The sequence below is a fragment of the Coregonus clupeaformis genome, chromosome 7 (assembly GCF_020615455.1).
Source record: "Coregonus clupeaformis isolate EN_2021a chromosome 7, ASM2061545v1, whole genome shotgun sequence".
NCBI classification, from domain to species: domain Eukaryota; kingdom Metazoa; phylum Chordata; class Actinopteri; order Salmoniformes; family Salmonidae; genus Coregonus; species Coregonus clupeaformis.
Genome location: NC_059198.1, coordinates 70,444,322 through 70,463,734, shown reverse-complemented (window position 1 = coordinate 70,463,734; position 19,413 = coordinate 70,444,322). Strand labels below are relative to the sequence as shown.

Sequence of the window (19,413 nt, the reverse complement as noted above, 5' to 3'; positions counted from 1 at the left end):
GCCTTGCTCAAGGGCACATCGACATATATTTCACCTAGTCGGCTCGGGGATTAGAACCAGCGACCTTTCGGTTACTGGCACAACGCTCTTACCCACTAAGCTATCTGCTCTTAAAGGGAGTGCTCCTAATCTTAGCTTGTTACCTGTATAAAAGACACCTGTCCACAGAAGCAATCAATCAATCAGATTCCAAACTCTCCACCATGGCCAAGACCAAAGAGCTCTCCAAGGATGTGTCACGAGAATTTATATCTCTAATACTCAAACTTTAAATAATCCCCAGAGGGTGTAAGACTCTAGTTAAAACTGAATTAAACAAATTCTCCAGTCTGCAAGGGATCAGCCATTTTATTCATGAGAGCGCTCTGGCGCTAAAAACACACATAGCCTTTTTATACGCGTCCACAAAAAGGACTTTGCTCCGCCCACCTTTAGGCGGCCTGTAACTTTCCACAGTATAGAATGTTTCAGCAGTTTCTAGGTCCCCTTACTATGGAATGCTCGTCTCCAACAGTTTCTAACATCTTCCCTGTTAGTGGTTCTATTGTCTTATAACTCTAACACAGTTTACACAGTTATACACTATCGGGGTGGAACACTTTAGTCATTAAAATAAACATACAAATTCATCTATCAGGATGTCAGGGACAAGATTGTAGACCTACACAAGGCTGGAATGGGCTACAAGACCATCACCAAGCAGCTTGGTGAGAAGGTGAAAACAGTTGGTGTGATTATTCGCAAATGGAAGAAACACAAAAGAACTGTCAATCTCCCTCGGCCTGGGGCTCCATGCAAGATCTCACCTCGTGGAGTTGCAATGATCATGAGAACGGTGAGGAATCAGCCTAGAACTACACGGGAGGATCTTGTCAATGATCTCAAGGCAGCTGGGACCATAGTCACCAAGAAAACAATTGGTAACACACTACGCTGTGAAGGACTGAAATCCTGCAGCGCCTGCAAGGTCCCCCTGCTCAAGAAAGCACATATACAGGGCCGTCTGAAGTTTGCCAATGAACATCTGAATGATTCAGAGGAGAACTGGGTGAAAGTGTTGTGGTCAGATGAGACCAAAATCGAGGTCTTTGGCATCAACTCAACTCGCCGTGTTTGGAGGAGGAGGAATGCTGCCTATGACCCCAAGAACACCATCCCCACCGTCAAACATAGAGGTGGAAACATTATGCTTTGGGGGTGTTTTTCTGCTAAGGGGACAGGACAACTTCACCGCATCAAAGGGACGATGGACGGGGCCATGTACCGTCAAATCTTGGGTGAGAACCTCCTTCCCTCAGCCAGGGAATTGAAAATGGGTCGTGGATGGGTATTCCAGCATGACAATGACCCAAAACACACGGCCAAGGCAACAAAGGAGTGGCTCAAGAAGAAGCACATTAAGGTCCTGGAGGGAAGATCTGCAAAGAGGAGTGGGACAAAATCCCTCCTGAGATGTGTGAAAACCTGGTGGCCAACTACAAGAAACGTCTGACCTCTGTGATTGCCAACAAGGGTTTTGCCACCAAGTACTAAGTCATGTTTTGCAGAGGGGTCAAATACTTATTTCCCTCATTAAAATGCAAATCAATTTATAACATTTTTGACATTCGTTTTTCTGGATTTTTTAGTTGTTATTCTGTCTCTCACTGTTCAAATAAACCTACCATTAAAATTATAGACTGATCATGTCTTTGTCAGTGGGCAAACGTACAAAATCAGCAGGGGATCAAATACTTTTTTCCCTTACTGTATTTGAAGGTTTCCCCAGAGACCAGTGTTTGTCTAAAACGCCTCTGTGTTATTTGACAGTTGCTCATGTGTTTGTTCAGATGTCTAAAAAAGTCTGGGTAACTTGCATCGCTTTCACTACTGTATATGAGCCATGGTTTAAAGCTGGACATTGACCTCCTGGTTGAGCTCATCATAGCCGTGTGTGTTGTGCACTGCGGCTGTTTTACACCCCCATTTATCCTTATCTGGACGTTTGACCCCTCGGATCACAAATCTCAACTCCCATGTCATTTCCTGGGCTGGTTACTCAGCGACTGATGTAACATAACCCTGCATGAGAGGGCTTTGATCGGGCAACCGTGGTTATGTCCCAAATGGCACCATATTCCCTATATAGTGCACTACTTTTGAACAGCCTTATGGGCCCTGGTTAAAAGATGTGCACTACATAAGGAATAGGGTGCCATTTGGGACGAAAGCCATGTTCATAAGGATGCACTTTGTATTCCGGAGCGGAGCAGACCAGCAGTCTGGCTCTGACCACTGGCCTCCAAGCCCCAGAGCAAGGACACTATGTTTTTACTTTAATTAACATCTCGTTGCTTTAATTTGATCTGAACCAAAATCAATTACTCATCAGCTCGGCTACTCAGGCCTCCACGAGTCTGACTGAATGGTAGACTCAACAGACTCAGAACGCCCAATCCCTCTGCTCAAATATTTAGTCCAGAGAGGACATGAAAAAAACAAGATCCCCTTGTTATGTCGAGATCACATCGTATTTATCTCATGATCACGACATAACAAAAGTTATTTTCACGAGATAATCAAAAGTACCAAGCATCATCCATTAATTTGTTCAGATGCACGATAACCACCTCATCAAGGAGCCCTGTGACTGCGTTGATCGCAATGCACTCGTGGGGCATTTAAGCCCTGAACGATGCCTGACAGGTAGCACTGTCTCCCAGGCTGCGTGCCGCACCCAAGACCACAGCCAATCGCATGCAAGGAACAACACAGCTAATTTGGCTTGTCTTGTGAGCTAGCTAGTTAGCTCTTAGCTCAAGGTAAGGGACATTTAGCTCGTTAACATTCTAATTTATAAAATGATAATAAGCTCCAAACACAAATGAAAGCATGATAGCATGAAATGTACCATACCTTAGTGTAGCAATCAATAAAAACGTATGCGCTGATCCACTGTGGGCTCTGCCGCCTCAGCCACACTCTTACTCTATCATCAATACGTCCCCTCCTATTTATAGAGTTTATCTCGTGATCTCAACAAAACCATTTTTGTTATGTCATGATTATTAGAAAATTATCTTGTGATCTCGGCAAAACAACTTTTGTTATGTTGTGATCATGAGATAAATAAATTGTAATCTCAACATAACGAGATCATTAAAAAAATATATAATATGGCCTCTCTGGACTTCCGTATATATTAGTGTGTCTTCCATCAATATGAAGCATAACAGAGATGTATATTGTCCACTCAGATCAGGATTGAGGATGCCTTGTCAGCTGGATCTGATCAGTTGCTTTATTTCCTTCCTGTTGAGTGATTGTGAAAGAGAGTGGCAGCGTGAGATTGAAACTAGGCCACACAGAGAGAGAGCGAGAGAGAGCCCAGTGGTGGTGATAATCACTGATCAAATAGAATATTGAGCAGTCAATCAGACTTATATTTGTCTGCCCACTCTTACTCAGCCACATGAGACAACACACACATACACACACATACATAAAGTATTTACACACAGACACACAAATACACAGAGATAAGAAATGTGTGCTGTTAAGTTGTGTATCAGAAGTACAGTATATGGGGGAATGTGCATATTTGCATTCACCCAAAAGATAATTATTAATTTCCATCTCCCTCAGTCCCCCTCTCTCTCCCCCTCTCTCTCCCCCTCTCTCCTACTCTTTCTACTTACGCCTCTCTCTTCCCTTTCTCTCTTTCTTTAGTTAGCTTCCCGTTTATGTGGGGCAAACAGATGGCTTTGCTTAGCGTGCTGGTGTTTGGCCTACAGTGGAGAGACCGAAGTGGAGAGGGGGAGAAAAAGAAAGAAAGATAGAGAGATTTAAAGAGAGAGAGATATATGCCATCTGAGCTGCAGGACTTTTCCATGTGTTCCCTTACACTTCCGTAAACAAAGCACCACAAGGGTATTTTTCCTTCTCTTACCAAATTCCTGACATCTCAAACACAAAACCCTCCTCAGGACAATGCTGGAGTGGTGCCTTACACGTCAGACCATAGTTTGCTTACTCACAACAACAAATCAATTGAAAAACCTGAAACATGAGCAGGTTAATATGGGAGTGTCTTGTCTCCTAGTCTCTTCTCCCACCTTCAGCCCTCCCTGACCGTGTCTTGGTCTCTCCACGGGGGTGTATTGTAGTGTTGGGGGGGGGGTTCTGTTCGTCTGCTCTCCCTCCATGCTGTCTAATCCCTGTGTCAAATTGTTTCCTGGCCTCCACAGGAAGTCAGCACTCAAGGCCCCTCCGTCACGGCCTCAGCCGGGGCTTCTGGGAACGCGGGGGTGGGGGGAGAAGGAGGAGAGGGGCTACTGGACAGCTGTGGAAACCACAGAGCCTCATCTGTCAGAGTGCCAACATGTGCCCCCAGCTGCACTACAGCTATACACCCAACCCCCTCTACCCTCCACCCACCAACCCACCCAACTAGCACCCACCCACCACCAGGGCTCTCTCCCGTGAAATGAAACCAGCCTGGGCCACTAACCCTCCACCCCTGAGCCCCGACTCCCCCCTCCATCCGGCCATGGAAGCTTGTTTTGGATAGTTGGTTCACACCATTCATTCACAAGCCCCTCTTTACTCCATTAGCAGAGTTTAAGCACTACTTTGGGACAGTGTGGGCAGCTGGGCGCAGATCTGCCTGTTAAAACCTCTAAAAGTCTAAGCTTTTTTTGGGCGGGGGTTCTACTGAGCTAACATATGGAATTGTTTTAAGATGGTCATACCATGGATCATTTAGCTATTTTTTACCCACTTTTTCTCCCCAATTTCGAGTCATGCGTCCTCCGAAACATGACCCGCCAAGCCACGCTGCTTCTTAACACCCGCTCGCTTAACCCAGAAGCCAGCCACACCAATGTGTCAGAGGAAACGCCGTTCAACTGACGACTGAAGTTATCTTGCAGACGCCTGGCCCGCCACAAGGAGTCACTAGAGCGCGATGAGCCAAAGAAAGCCCCCCGGCCAAACCCTCCCCTAACCCGGACGACGATGGGCCAATTGTGCGCAGCCCTATGGGACTCCCGGTCACGGCCGGCTGTGACACAGCCTGGGATCGAACCCCAGACTGTAGTGACGCCTCAACACTGCGATGCAGTGCCTTAGACCGCTGCGCCACTCGGGTGGCCCATGTTTGAACTTCTAACAGAAATGTGTTGGATAGCCTCCTCTGGATCAGCTTACCAAAATGTCATAGACTCACACCCACCCACCCAACTTATTGTCCTCGACACAAAGTTGCCTACCTCCCAAACCTATAGCATATGGGCTTCAACGTTATAACAAGCCCCTGTGTCTTCTGGACTTTGATGTGGCGATGCCTGTGTCTACAGTAAGTCACAAAGGCAGATTGGCCTGGGGACCCAGATTGAAGCTGAAGGTCAGGCTTGTTTGGACAGAGACAGAGTAAAAGGTTTTCTGGAGGGTTTGAGCCCGCCCCTCTCCTTTCTTTCTCCCATTTCCCTCCACTTTTCCCTCGTTTCCCTCAACTTAAATCTTTCAAATGATCTCTCTTGAATCCTGCCTCGTGCTAGTTTTGAAATGAGTAATTTTCCATATCTGGTTAGTGGTTAGGGTTATCCTCCCACACAATATTGTTCCTCAGGGTTGTTATGTAATACATTTTAAAAAGCAGATAAATAAAATTGTTGCTGGCCAAATTGACCGGGAGAAAAAACAACGGTAGGAAGGCTATCAGCGTGTCACCCACCACTTTACAATGTGAGCTGGAGGCAGTATGCATTTTGAAAACATACTTAATTGTTTGAAACCTGAATGTCTTACTTCATATTATGAGGCATGTCTTACCTTGCTTGAAAATCTGACCATAGAAAGGTGGAGGCAATTATTTGATAAAGACTTTATAGGCAGTGCGTGAGTTTAAAGTTTGGGGAAGCATAGGCCTACAATTTATCCTACCATTTATACCAATCTGTGGGTCAGTTATGATTTTCATATGTGCATTTTCATGGAACAGTTTCATTTCAATAATAATGTTTTCGGTTCTCTAAATCATTGTCACGTGGATCATAAAAATCTTAATTTTTGAGCTCCCTCAACATTAACAAGACCAAAAAAACAGACCCATGCTCATTGCTCACATGGATCACTCCAAACAAAAGACAATTAAAAAATGGACAACTCGTAAATGATGGATGTGAAATAAACCTAAACTTGTTCTCAACTGGCTCACCTGGTTAAATAAAGGTGAAAAAACAAACAAACAAACAAAAACAAAATTATAAAAGTTAAAATTCAACTAATGCAAGAGGACCAGCCTCTGCCATATGACACATTGATACACCGTGATCATTGGAGGCTAAATAGCCTAAATGAGAGCATGGAGCTCAGAGATGGCCAATGCAGCTGTTGGCTTATAACTTCCATTGTCAACAAAGTAAAAATACATTAAAAATTGTAGAAAATATACTGATGAAAATTCTGGTTCTTTCAATAACATTAATCTCTCTACTCCACCTGTCTGCCTCCCTTTCTATACAGTGGGGGGGGAAAGTATTTAGTCAGCCACCAATTGTGCAAGTTCTCCCACTTAAAAAGATGAGAGAGGCCTGTAATTTTCATCATAGGTACACGTCAACTATGACAGACAAAATGAGAAGAAAAAAAATCCAGAAAATCACAATGTAGGATTTTTAATGAATTTATTTGCAAATTATGGTGGAAAATAAGTATTTGGTCAATAACAAAAGTTTCTCAATACTTTGTTATATACCCTTTGTTGGCAATGACACAGGTCAAACGTTTTCTGTATGTCTTCACAAGGTTTTCACACACTGTTGCTGGTATTTTGGCCCATTTCTCCATGCAGATCTCCTCTAGAGCAGTGATGTTTTGGGGCTGTCGCTGGGCAACACGGACTTTCAACTCCCTCCAAAGATTTTCTATGGGGTTGAGATCTGGAGACTGGCTAGGCCACTCCAGGACCTTGAAATGCTTCTTACGAAGCCACTCCTTCGTTGCCCGGGCGGTGTGTTTGGGATCATTGTCATGCTGAAAGACCCAGCCACGTTTCATCTTCAATGCCCTTGCTGATGGAAGGAGGTTTTCACTCAAAATCTCACAATACATGGCCCCATTCATTCTTTCCTTTACACAGATCAGTCGTCCTGGTCCCTTTGCAGAAAAACAGCCCCAAAGCATGATGTTTCCACCCCCATGCTTCACAGTAGGTATGGTGTTCTTTGGATGCAACTCAGCATTCTTTGTCCTCCAAACACGACGAGTTGAGTTTTTACCAAAAAGTTCTATTTTGGTTTCATCTGACCATATGACATTCTCCCAATCCTCTTCTGGATCATCCAAATGCACTCTAGCAAACTTCAGACGGGCCTGGACATGTACTGGCTTAAGCAGGGGGACACGTCTGGCACTGCAGGATTTGAGTCCCTGGCGGCGTAGTGTGTTACTGGTGGTAGCCTTTGTTACTTTGGTCCCAGCTCTCTGCAGGTCATTCACTAGGTCCCCCCGTGTGGTTCTGGGATTTTTGCTCACCGTTCTTGTGATCATTTTGACCCCACGGGGTGAGATCTTGCGTGGAGCCCCAGATCGAGGGAGATTATCAGTGGTCTTGTATGTCTTCCATTTCCTAATAATTGCTCCCACAGTTGATTTCTTCAAACCAAGCTGCTTACCTATTGCAGATTCAGTCTTCCCAGCCTGGTGCAGGTCTACAATTTTGTTTCTGGTGTCCTTTGACAGCTCTTTGGTCTTGGCCATAGTGGAGTTTGGAGTGTGACTGTTTGAGGTTGTGGACAGGTGTCTTTTATACTGATAACAAGTTCAAACAGGTGTCATTAATACAGGTAACGAGTGGAGGACAGAGGAGCCTCTTAAAGAAGAAGTTACAGGTCTGTGAGAGCCAGAAATCTTGCTTGTTTGTAGGTGACCAAATACTTATTTTCCACCATAATTTGCAAATAAATTCATTAAAAATCCTACAATGTGATTTTCTGGATTTTTTTTCCTCAATTTGTCTGTCATAGTTGACGTGTACCTATGATGAAAATTACAGGCCTCTCTCATCTTTTTAAGTGGGAGAACTTGCACAATTGGTGGCTGACTAAATACTTTTTTTCCCCACTGTATGTCTTGACTTGAGCTATCGCTTGTGAAGTGCAACATTGTATCAAATCAATCAACTGGATCCGGCCCGAAGTGCAACATTGTATCAACTAGCCTATTTAGGCACCAGTAAACTCGGGACAGACAACTGTTTTTGCGCAAGGGAAAGGAAAGGTATTTTATGACTTTCCACTGGATATATGGGATCATCAGATTATAATATTTTGCTCTTTCACACCGAGGCTTGGTGATTATCGAGGGGGAGATTTTTGGAAAGATTGTTCAAATAGGCCTACTGTGAGGAACTATTAGGATGTCATTCACAATGGACGTTAAAACAACAGACAGTTGACTTACTGTGTGAGGTGAAGAAAAAATGACTGAGAAGCTGAGCTTATTAGTGGTGGACGTGATGACTGAGACAATCAGAAATCATACATCCCCAAATGGGCACTTTTGTGCAGCAGGCCAGGTAGGCTAATTCTATGCGTGCTCAGGCATGCGGGCTCCCTCAACATTAACAAGACCAAAAAAACAGACCCATGCTCATTGCTCACATGGATCACTCCAAACAAAAGACAATGAAAAAATGGACAACTCGTAAATGATGGATGTGAAATAAATCTAAACTTGTTTCTCACAAGTGTAGCAGGTTGTGAAACAACATTTCCACTCCGAGAATGAGAACGGTAAATGACTGTAGGCCTAATTAGTAATACAATGCATTACCATAAATGAATGTAACCAAATGACAGGGATTAATGGTACATTTACTATTGGTGACATGTGTAATGGGGAATTGATAAAAAGAAACAACCATAAGGCAAACAATTCACATGAAACAATGAATGCGCAAGAATTGGTGGGAGACAGCTGAGTGGATTCTGTAGAGCTGAGAGCATGCATTTTGGAGAGAGACGGCCTATAGGCTATCTTCGTCACACACCCCTCCTCTTCTTCGTGTCTCAACATTTAAAATTATACACAAGACACATTATCTTCACACATATTTTGGTTGCTTTTCACTGACAGCCGCAACTCAATAATCAGCTAGGCCTTTTGCCACAAACGCTGCCCATGAAAGACTTCCTCATATGCCATTTCTCTCCTGTTCTATTGGATTTCATATCAACTTTCTTTCGTTGACCAAAAGTCAAATGCACAGTCCTAGTCATATTAGCAACCCATCCTATTTGTTGCATCTTTAGATTCACACTCTTTCTAAGTTTCTGACTGAGATTTTCATCTCTGTCATATACCGCTTGCATCAGGTGCACTGTTTAGAATGGTGTTTTCCCTTTTTCCCGCAAATTGCATTTTGGCAAATGTTTGAAAATTACGTTTTATTGGCTGCTTCATTACAGGAGTTGCATGTTTTGTTAAGATGAATTACCATAATATAAATATGATTTCTGTCAATCTGAGCATGTGGGTGGACACCCAATGCATATGTGTCCGTTATATTTCTCAAATGGCCGGTAAATTAAAATCTTCCCAGTCACGTTGTCCGGCGCCACTATTTCCTAACGGAAACCCTGGTGCATACATACAGTAGCCTATAGCTTTAGGTAATTGACCCATTTCAAGGCTAGAAGGTTGCTGGTTTATGTTTTGGGAGGAACATAGCTAACATATTGCTTTTGTACCCTTGAGCAAGGCCAAAACTATAGAGGTACCAATCCAGGGCTAGTTTGTACCGGTGCTTTCCAGAGTTTGTACGTTTGCCCCCATGCAGACAATAGCACAAAATGATCCTAGCCTTTGATATCAAGACCCCCACATACCAACACGCTATCCCCTAGCTGGCTGCGTTGGCCTTTTCTATAGATCCAAATCAGTGCATTGAGTTCTCCATTTAAATGACTGTATATAGGTCTGTCTGCATCTGTTTCTGCAGCAAGGGTTATTCGCAGACTCAAAAAGAGCTCAAAAAGAGCCGTCCTCAGATTTCTGGATGTATTTTTATGTATTTAAGAGAAGACGGATATGCTCCGATACACGGGACTGGTCCCGGGTGGCGTTACTGTTTGAATGCTGCAGTCGCTCTTGGGCTTAGCTGCAGAGGTAGACTGGGTGTAGTATGACAAGGCTCTGACCCTCTGATGTCTCTCTGATATTTCCCCTGCTGAATCAGTCATACACTGTCAGGGCCAGTGTGGTATAGTGTTTCCCTGTGTGTCTGAGCATCAGCCTAAATTAGAGACTGATACACACACAGATTTTCCAACTGCTGTACAGTCTGAAACAGGCAAACGTATTGACACATCAACTAGTGGATAGTGGGATAGTGAGACACTTTGAGCAGGTGTCATGTATTCTAGATGAACAGTCAGCACAGTCCTGTAAGCTGAGTTGAGCAGGATAGGATATATTCAGACTCATTGATTAGGTCTGCCTTCCATAAGGAATAACCTTCCACAATCATCTGATCAATAATTACAGCCCAGAGAAACGCTATCTAAGACTGTACATGGGGGGATGGAGGGCCGCCTGCTAGAACTAATTTCCTGCCTGGTGTTTTCAGAGGAAGGAAGGCGGGTTTGTCCTGGTGTTTTCAGAGGAAGGAAGGCGGGTTTGTCCCTTCATACCTCACACGCTGGTTTGACGCAGGAAATAGAGAAAATAAACAAGTAATTAGATAAATAAATGAGCATAGATAAACCTTTATAAACAATTGAATGGGCTGGAAATGGGCCTTGGCCAGCGATTACAAGCTGAGCTCTCAGTCATCCAAAACATTGCCTGCCTGGCCAGATGTCTGAAACTAATGTCACTTTACAGTCCAAAGTCCTCGCCACCACCATGTGGTGGCTTTTCTTTTTACAATGCTTCTTCGACAGTGGCCCTTGAGAAAGAGAGAGAGGAGAGAGAGCATTTCACAACAGTTTCCCATAATTCCCAGATGTTTTTGATGTTCGTTATGTGTTTGATTAGCTGATTAGCTGACAACAGTGTGACCTTTTGAACTATCTCTCTCTCTCTCTCTCCCTCTCTCTCTGGCCTGGGACTGCCTGGCTGGCTTTGAGTCAGTCCGGCGTCGCTCTGTCACGTTTATTTTCAGTCCTCCGCTTCTCTCCACTCCGCTATGCCCGCCAGCCCAACCAATATAAAAGAGACGAGCTGTCCACAGTGGCGTGGTATGCATGCAGAGAAGGAGTGAGAGATATTCACAGCACTTCAACTTGTCCCCCTCTCCTCTCTCACTTAGAGTGTCAGAGAGGCTTAGTGTTGGCAGAGAGTCATTTTGGGGTTGGGTGTGTGTGGTTACCCTCCTCCCCTCGACTCAGAGCCAATAGGGTATGGGGGGGGGGGTGCAGCCTTCACTGTGGGGGTGTACGATGCAGTTATTTACCACCTCTGTCTGTCTCACACAGACACAGTCTGTCAGAGGTTCCTGATGAGATGAAGAGTCTGATCATAGAGAAGAGCAAGATGGGCCTGGAGGAAGACCCTGAGCTGCTGGTCAAAGGTGAGCCTGCCTGCCTGCCTGACACACTTCTACACCATCCCTCTATTCTCTCTCTCTTTTCTCTTTGTGTAGCTGTCGTGTTCCAGTTCTAGTGATTTACATGTACACTAATAACAGTTGTGTGTGTGTGATGATAACGTTCACTCATCCAAGAGCATTAGCCAAGCTTTAGCTCAGTGCATGTTTGAGGTGTTATCGCTGAATAAGTAGACCATACTGTACTACTGTACTGTACACTTCACGGTCTGAGCCCTCACACGCACACACACATCACTCTGCCCCCAGTAATCATGTAATGATGACCATCAGCAGCATTAAGAGCCTTGCGTGTCTAACGCTTTTCAAGGAGTGATCTCACAGGCTATTCATGTGTGCTTTTCCTGCTACTGAAGCGGTTGCAGTAAAATGCCAGCGCTTGGATAAGTTACGTCCTCTTTGGGATGGCGGCAGCCTGATCGGCTAATTCTGACAGCAGTTACCATGCAGCACCCCTGGCTGGCTGGCTGCACCCCTCCTCCCTCTGTTCCGATGTCTGAGACCGGGGGGGTGCATTCCTTCCCAATCGGAGGATGGATACTTCCCCTGGGCCCCTGGGGTGGCTATGTGCCTTGGCATTCCTTCTCTTCAGTCGGGCCATCCTCCCCACCAACCCCCGCCATCTCCACCACCACTGTGTAGACTGTAGACGCTCCAGGACATGTGAAGGCCTTGTTCTGTTATCTTTCCCCGTGCCCTTGTTGTGTGCAGGGATACATTTTCAAATGCTCCCCCCATTAAGGGTGTCCCTGGCTATTTGGTGTGGTTTTCAATGGGACATCCTCAGGCAACTGGGGCCAAGTGTTGCCTCGCTGTCTAAAATAGGCCACCAACCATGCAGAGACAGAGAGAGAGAGACAGAGAGGAAAATATATAGAGAGAGAGATTGACGGAGCGAGGAAGCGAGAAACTCCTAGACAGAATGCAGTAATGAGCATTAATTACATTCCCCTGTTTTTTAATGCACAGTCAAACTGAACAATTTTAGCTACATATGACATTAGAGTGGCCAGTACTCCAGTAATTTGGAAAGTGATTCAGTCTACTCCATTGCAATCGTTTCCTTTTCTGTTTGGATCTCTGTCTAATTCTGTTCAGCCCATAATCCTAGTGTTGAAGCTCATTAAAGCTCTGTGCCCTTATTGATGACTGTTTGTTATCACTTTTTAATCTCCCCCAAATCTCTAAAACAAACAGAAAGTACACACAGAGATAGAAGGACAGAACACTACCATAGAGAGACAGACTCCAGTGTTTGCTCAGTCTGCGTTTAAGGGGACAGGGCCAGTGTTAGGGGTCTGGGGTCACAAATGAAACAAATTAAGGGCGAGCCGTGGCCCCCATGAGACGCATTAGCAGGCCAGAGAGATGGGATCCAGATGGAGGACCGTGGGGGGGAGGGGTAGGTAGAGGGTCCTGACCGGGACTCTTCTTTCACCCTTTCTCTCTCTCTCTCTTGCGATGTCTTTCTCTCTCTCCTCCGCACTGCCTTTCCTTCTCTTTCTCTACTTTTCTCACTCCGTCTGTCCCTCTTCCTCTCACTCTCTCTCTCACTCTCTCTCTCTTTCTTTCTTTCTCTCTCTCCTTCCTCTCTCCCTCCCTCCAAAGTAGGCCGTCTCTCTATCTCACTGTCTCAAAAAGAGCAGCTGCAGGACATCCTGTGTGACTGACAAAGGTGTCTCTCAGCTAACCAGTCCACCCAGACCCCTCCAACCCCCTACCCAATCCGTCATCATCCCCACCCAATCACGTCCTGTCTTACCTCATAGTTTTTATTTATCCATTTCATGTTGGTTTTTATGCTCCTGTTGATGTGGTGTTAATTACCTCAGAGTCCTGTGCTCAGGACTATATTGTGTGGGTTTATAGTGTGTTCCAGGCTGCCACTAAGATCATATTGAGCCTCTCTGAAAGGGGAAACAGAATGAGATGTGTGTAGACTCCCACTCTGACTGGCCCCCTCCAGGTCTATGGGTTGTAACATGGGGGATGGTAGCAATGGGGGCTCTGCATGTAGGGAAACCCACTTTAAGGCAGGAAGAAAGGGAGCAGAGAGAAGAGAAAGAAAAAGGGGAGTTGGGGCGGGGGGAGAGATGAAAGAGGGAGAGACTGAGCGGAGAGAAAAGAGCTTTAGGGAAAGCGAGGGAGATCTGACAGGTGGCATGCAGCTTGCTAACCACAGAGGAAGCTGTGACGCTGATCTAAGAAGTTAGCCCAATGAACATGGCACTGCTGTACCCATAAACACACACACACACATGCACACACACACACACATTCAACGGATGGCACAGCCACATAACCCTTTCCCCGCCCTCACCATAGCTCCCTGCTCCAGGTTTGGGCCAGGTGACCAGCCAGGGCCCTCTGCCAGCCTATCCATCAGCCCTCACTGTGAACTCTGACCTCTGACCATGACTGCTCTCTCATTTTACCCCTCCCTCTCACCGCCACCTCTCTCTCCATCCCTCTCTCTCTCTTCCCCGCTCGCTTTCTGTCCCTCTCTCTCTTCGGGCAGCCCCTAGCTGGAGCTTGGCCAAACCGGTTTATTTACCCTCAGCTCTGTGAGATTAAATATTTAGAGGGAACAATTTGTACACATAGGCCGCGTCCCAAATGTCACACTATTCTCTATATAATGCACTACTTTTGACCAGAGACCTATGGTCCCTGGTCAAAAGTAGTGTACAACATAGGGAATAGTGTTCCATTTGGGACACAATCAGTGTGGTGCTACATGCCTGGTGTTTGGTAACACTACAGCTGCTTTCCCTTCTGGACATGGGTAGTACACTATATATACAAAAGTATGTGGACACCCCTTTAAATGAGTGGATTCAGATACTTCAGCCACACCCGTTGCTGACAGGTTTATAAAATCGAGCACACAGCCATGCAATCTCCATAGACAAACATTGGCAGTAGAATGGCCTTACTGAAGAGCTCAGTGACTTTCAACGTGGCACCGTTATAGGATGCCACCTTTCTAACAAGTCAGTTCATCATATTTCTGTCCTGTTAGAGCTGCCCCGGTCAACTGTAAATTCTGTTATTGTGAAGTGGAAACGTCTAGGAGCAACAACGGCTCAGCCGCGAAGTGGTACAGAGCCCTGACCTGACCTCAATCCCATCTAACACCTTTGGGATGAATTGGAACGCTGACTGCGAGCTAGGCCTAATTGCACAACATCCGTGCCCGTCCTCACTGATGCTCTTGTGGCTGAATGGAAGCAAGACCCCGTAGCAATGTTCCAACATCTAGTGGAAAGCCTTACCAGAAGAGTGGAGGCTGTTATAGCAGCAAAGGGAGGACCAACTCCATATTAATATCCATTATTTTGGAATGAGATGTTCGACGAGCCATGTAGTGTACATCCACTTCATGTAAAGCTGGACACTGCAGACCAGGGTCCTGTTCAGTAGTGACCAAACACAAACAGTTATTCAGGTAAGTTTCAAACCGTTTTGTCTCGTTCTGTGCCTACTGAACACCACCCAGTTCTGAGGGCGATGTTTATGTGATAGGGGTGGAATGGAGGTGAAGGGAGCCAGGAGAATGTATCAGCCTCTCTTTCTCTCTCTCTCTCTCTCTCTCCCTCCCTCCCTCCTTCTCTGGGCGTTAATGTAAGATCTCTTCCTGCTACTCCACCACCAGAACTGTTCTCTAACCTCCCGGCTTTCTTCCTTCAGTCTTTCTTCCAGCTGTAATTATCCAGGCCTTAATGTCTGACTATACCATTAGCTGTTATTTTTAACCTGTTCTGCATATTATAGACATATTTGATGTCTGATGGGTTCAACCTCTTAGTGATTATGTTCAGCCCAGCCTAATTAACCCTTAAATTCAACCCAATAAGACACACACACACACACACACAGGTGCACACACGCAAACACACACACACACACACACACACACACAGGTGCACAGGTGCGCATGCGCAAACACACACACACATACACATACACACACACACACACACACACTCTATCATGTGCAGATATTTTTTTATTATTAGGCTACCGTTTTGATAACATCTTTCTTTCTCACACTCATTCACACACTGAAATAATCATGTTCTGACGTCAACTGTGTGGGAACCTAGTCATGTAATATCCAAGAAATGTCCCCTTTCTTTGTGTGTGTGTAGGCTGGCTGTTCCGGGAGGTGCGTGGAAGCTGGATCAAGCAGCGGTGCTACTGGTTTGTACTGAGCCAGGACTCCTTAGACTACTACAGCAGCTCAGAGAGAGGAGCCCGCAGACTGGGAACACTGGTACTCACCAACCTCTGCTCTGTCATCTGGCCAGACAAACAGACCTTCAAGGAGACGGGTGAGTGCCACTCACACACGCACACACTGAAACATGAGCATGAACACACATACACACAGACAGACACATGCATTCTGGCGTGTATAGACACACACACACTCTCTCTCTCTCTCTCTCTCTCTCTCTCTCTCTCTCTCTCTCTCTCTCTCTCTCTCTCTCTGATTCGTACACACCAACTCCATGCCATCCCAAATTCCCTGTTTGGATAACTAAGCCCCACATAATGAGTCCCATATTGGTCCCCTATCCTTATGCGGTTCAATTATCAAATATTGGTAAAGATCTCAAAGCGGTCGTAATGTGAGGATTTACGGTCTCCTCTCAGTTCCTGTGAGCCCAGTACACCCAGAGGAAGTCTGGAAATCCCAGTCCACTTTTCTCTCCACAACTTAGGTTTGTCTGGAACCCTCTGCTTTGAGTCATCAGCACCAGAATGGCCCTTTACCATTTAACACCCTGAATGACAGGAATCGGAGAGGAAGTACAGGTGAAAGGCTATTGTTGTGTGAAGAGAGAGAGAGAGAGGGGGATGACTCGGACTAGGAGTTTTTCTGTTAATCACCCACGATATACGCACGCGCACACACACACAGGGCCCTCTGTGTCTGTATGGAGGGGATTGTACCTTCGCCTGCTGACTTTAGACAACCACTTAAAACCTCCAGGAGAAAAAAAACCTAACCCAACTATTCCCCTAAATCTGCTCTGGGACTTTCCTGCAGAGAAGTGTGTACTCTGTTTTGCTTTTTGGCCTGTTTTGTCTTGCCCTCAGTCTTAAGTACAGCTCACTGGTGGCTGTGTGTTCTGTCTGTGTTTCTCTATGAGCCACTGAGTAAATCTGTCCCAGCAGAGTGGTATGGACCTAACGGCTTCCACCTTATCTCCTTACCATACAATACTAGTTCCCCTTTTAGACCCAATATCTCCTTCCACCTTTCTATCTCTCATATGTTCACTTGTGAAATAGCAGTGAATGGGGTCAAACACACACAAACACACACACTTTAGCCTCACTTGGCTAAACAAAAGTAAATCAGTATGCCAAGTCACGTAGCTAGCAGGAGATCACATGGTAACAAACTCAGGTTATGATTGGCCCGGGGGTCCACACTGCCTATAGCATGTCTAGTACAGTTAGAGAGAGGGCTTTCTCTGTTCTTACAGGAGGCCAGGTTGTTGTGCCAGGAGAGGACACACACACCGAAGGATTAGCACTTCCCTTCTGTCCTGACTTGGTTGTAGTCATTGTGTTTTGGTTGGGCTTAGTGGCTAATAAAGTTGGGAGCCCCTCTCGGGATGACCGCTGACCTCAGTAAAACCCAGAGAAGAAGTGAGTGAGCAGGAGTCACACCAGATATGTGGAGTGTCCCATGTCCAGACCACATGAGAGAGAGAGAGTGGAGCAGGCTTCCTTATTTTCTGAAACCACAGTTATTACATAAGTATAGGCCTTGGATTCTGCTCTCTATAGCTATCTTGTTCTTTGAAAGTTCAGTTTCAGTTTTTTCATGTTTATTCATGCATTCATTGCACGATACACTGATGACTGACTTCCCTGTGCCTGTGTGTGTTCAGGCTACTGGAGCATCACAGTGTATGGGCGTAAGCACTGCTACAGGTTGTACACCAAGCACTTCAACGAGGCTGTGCACTGGGCCTGCGCTGTCCAGAAGGTCATCGACACCAAAGCACCCGTGGAGACGCCCACTCAGCTCCTGATCCGAGACATCGAGGTGAGACACACACACACACACACTGCTTCACGCCATCTCGCTGCCCGCCCCAGACCAGACCACTGCCAAACTGCCGATGACAAGGGTCACCAAACACAGACAGCAGCAACACAACGGACATTATACCTCCGCTCTGTCACCACAGTAACCGCGCGACCACATTGGGCCGCGAGTCCAAAGTGTCCTCCAATTGTCGTTGCTGCTGCCTCCAGGGAATTATCTTATTCCACCAAGCTGTTAGGGGAGAGGAGGCACCCCATAAAAGTTCCACTGGAAGACTTGTTCTGCCCTATTTTAAGGAACGTGTCATTTTTAGAGGCAAAAGGGTGGAAGAAGAGGTCATATTTGGACCTGGTCCAGGGGAGTGCACGTGTGTGCCCACAGAAACATGCCTTACTTAACAGTTGAATGAGACACAGCAAGTTCTTCTATTTTTAAAGTATGATTGCATTCAACACTAAGACAAAGTCTAAGAGAAAAATCCAGACCACGCTCTGCCATCACTTTGGAATTCACCAAGTCGTGTTAAGTCTATGCTTGTTTGCTATTCTGAGTTTGTGTGTTGTTGTGTTTGTGTTTTGTACCCAGTGTGTGTATTCTTGTAAATGTACCCTTCGACCACTTGACTTCTGTCTGGCCTCTTATCACGTGAGAAGGTGTTTAAAGTAGCTCATTGTGTGTGAGTGTGTGTGTGCGTGTGTGTGCGCATGTGTGTGCGTGCGTGCATGTGAATGCATGCATGGTGTGTTTCCCCTAACCCATTCCCAGTACCCTCCTGCTGGGTTGTAGAGGGCGTTGTGCGTGCATATGAGAGGGACACCCATATTTGTAAAGAAGTGAGGGTCCCTAATCTCCCAGCGAGAGTCTGTAATCTGGTCTAGAGAGTTTAATCTGTCTCCCTCCATATGCCCTGCCGGGCCCCTGCTCAGCCAACGGGAGGCCGGGTCACGGGAGGAGGAAGAGAGGGGCCTGCTTTTTAAAGAGTTGCCCCTGTCCTCTCCTCCTCCCCCTTTCCAATCCTCCTCCACTCCTTCTAACACTCTTTATCAGACTTAACACAAAGCCTAGCCAGTCCCACTGAAGGCTGGAGAACACTACTGGAGAGAGAGAGAGAGAGAGAGAGAGAGAGAGAGAGAGAGAGAGAGAGAGAGAGAGAGAGAGAGAGAGAGAGAGAGAGAGAGAGAGAGAGAGAGAGAGAGAGAGAGAGAGAGAGAGAGAGAGAGAGAGAGAGAGAGAGAGAGAGAGAGAGAGAGAGAGAGAGAGAGAGAGAGAGAGAGAGAGAGAGAGAGAGAGAGAGAGAGAGAGAGAGAGAGAGAGAGAGAGAGAGAGAGAGAGAGAGAGAGAGAGAGAGAGAGAGAGAGAGAGAGAGAGAGAGAGAGAGAGAGAGAGAGAGAGAGAGAGAGAGAGAGAGAGAGAGAGAGAGAGAGAGAGAGAGAGAGAGAGAGAGAGAGAGAGAGAGAGAGAGAGAGAGAGAGAGAGAGAGAGAGAGAGAGAGAGAGAGAGAACAGAGGAGCTCTTTGTGTGAGAGAAGTGCTTATCTCTGAGTGTAGATGTGTGTCCCACCAGACATGGAGGTGAAGAGAGATGACCGTTTCAGCCTTGGACGTCCAGTCTGTGTCGCGTGTGAAAGAGTGATGGAGGGAGGGGGGGAGAGTGAGAAGGACAAGGGAACATGTCCATTTTTAGGACATAATGAGGATGGATGTTCTGTCTGAATCCTGTAGATTATAAATGAATCCCATTGTGTCTTCTTACG

The 19,413-nt window shown here is 46.0% G+C and overlaps 1 protein-coding gene across 3 annotated transcripts in view; it reads left to right on the top strand.

Annotated features, from left to right (window-relative positions):
• LOC121569564 (unconventional myosin-X) overlaps positions 1–19,413 on the top strand; it is a 50,371-nt gene that overhangs the window by 18,398 nt on the left and 12,560 nt on the right. For 2 of the 3 annotated variants that reach the window (XM_041880639.2, XM_041880638.2), the window contains exons 3-5: positions 11,460–11,554; positions 15,742–15,924; positions 17,500–17,657. In XM_041880639.2, coding sequence (XP_041736573.1) covers positions 11,460–11,554; positions 15,742–15,924; positions 17,500–17,657 — 436 coding nt within the window. The remainder of the gene's footprint in view (positions 1–11,459; positions 11,555–15,741; positions 15,925–17,499; positions 17,658–19,413) is intronic. The other variant, XM_041880640.2, reaches the window with a different exon arrangement.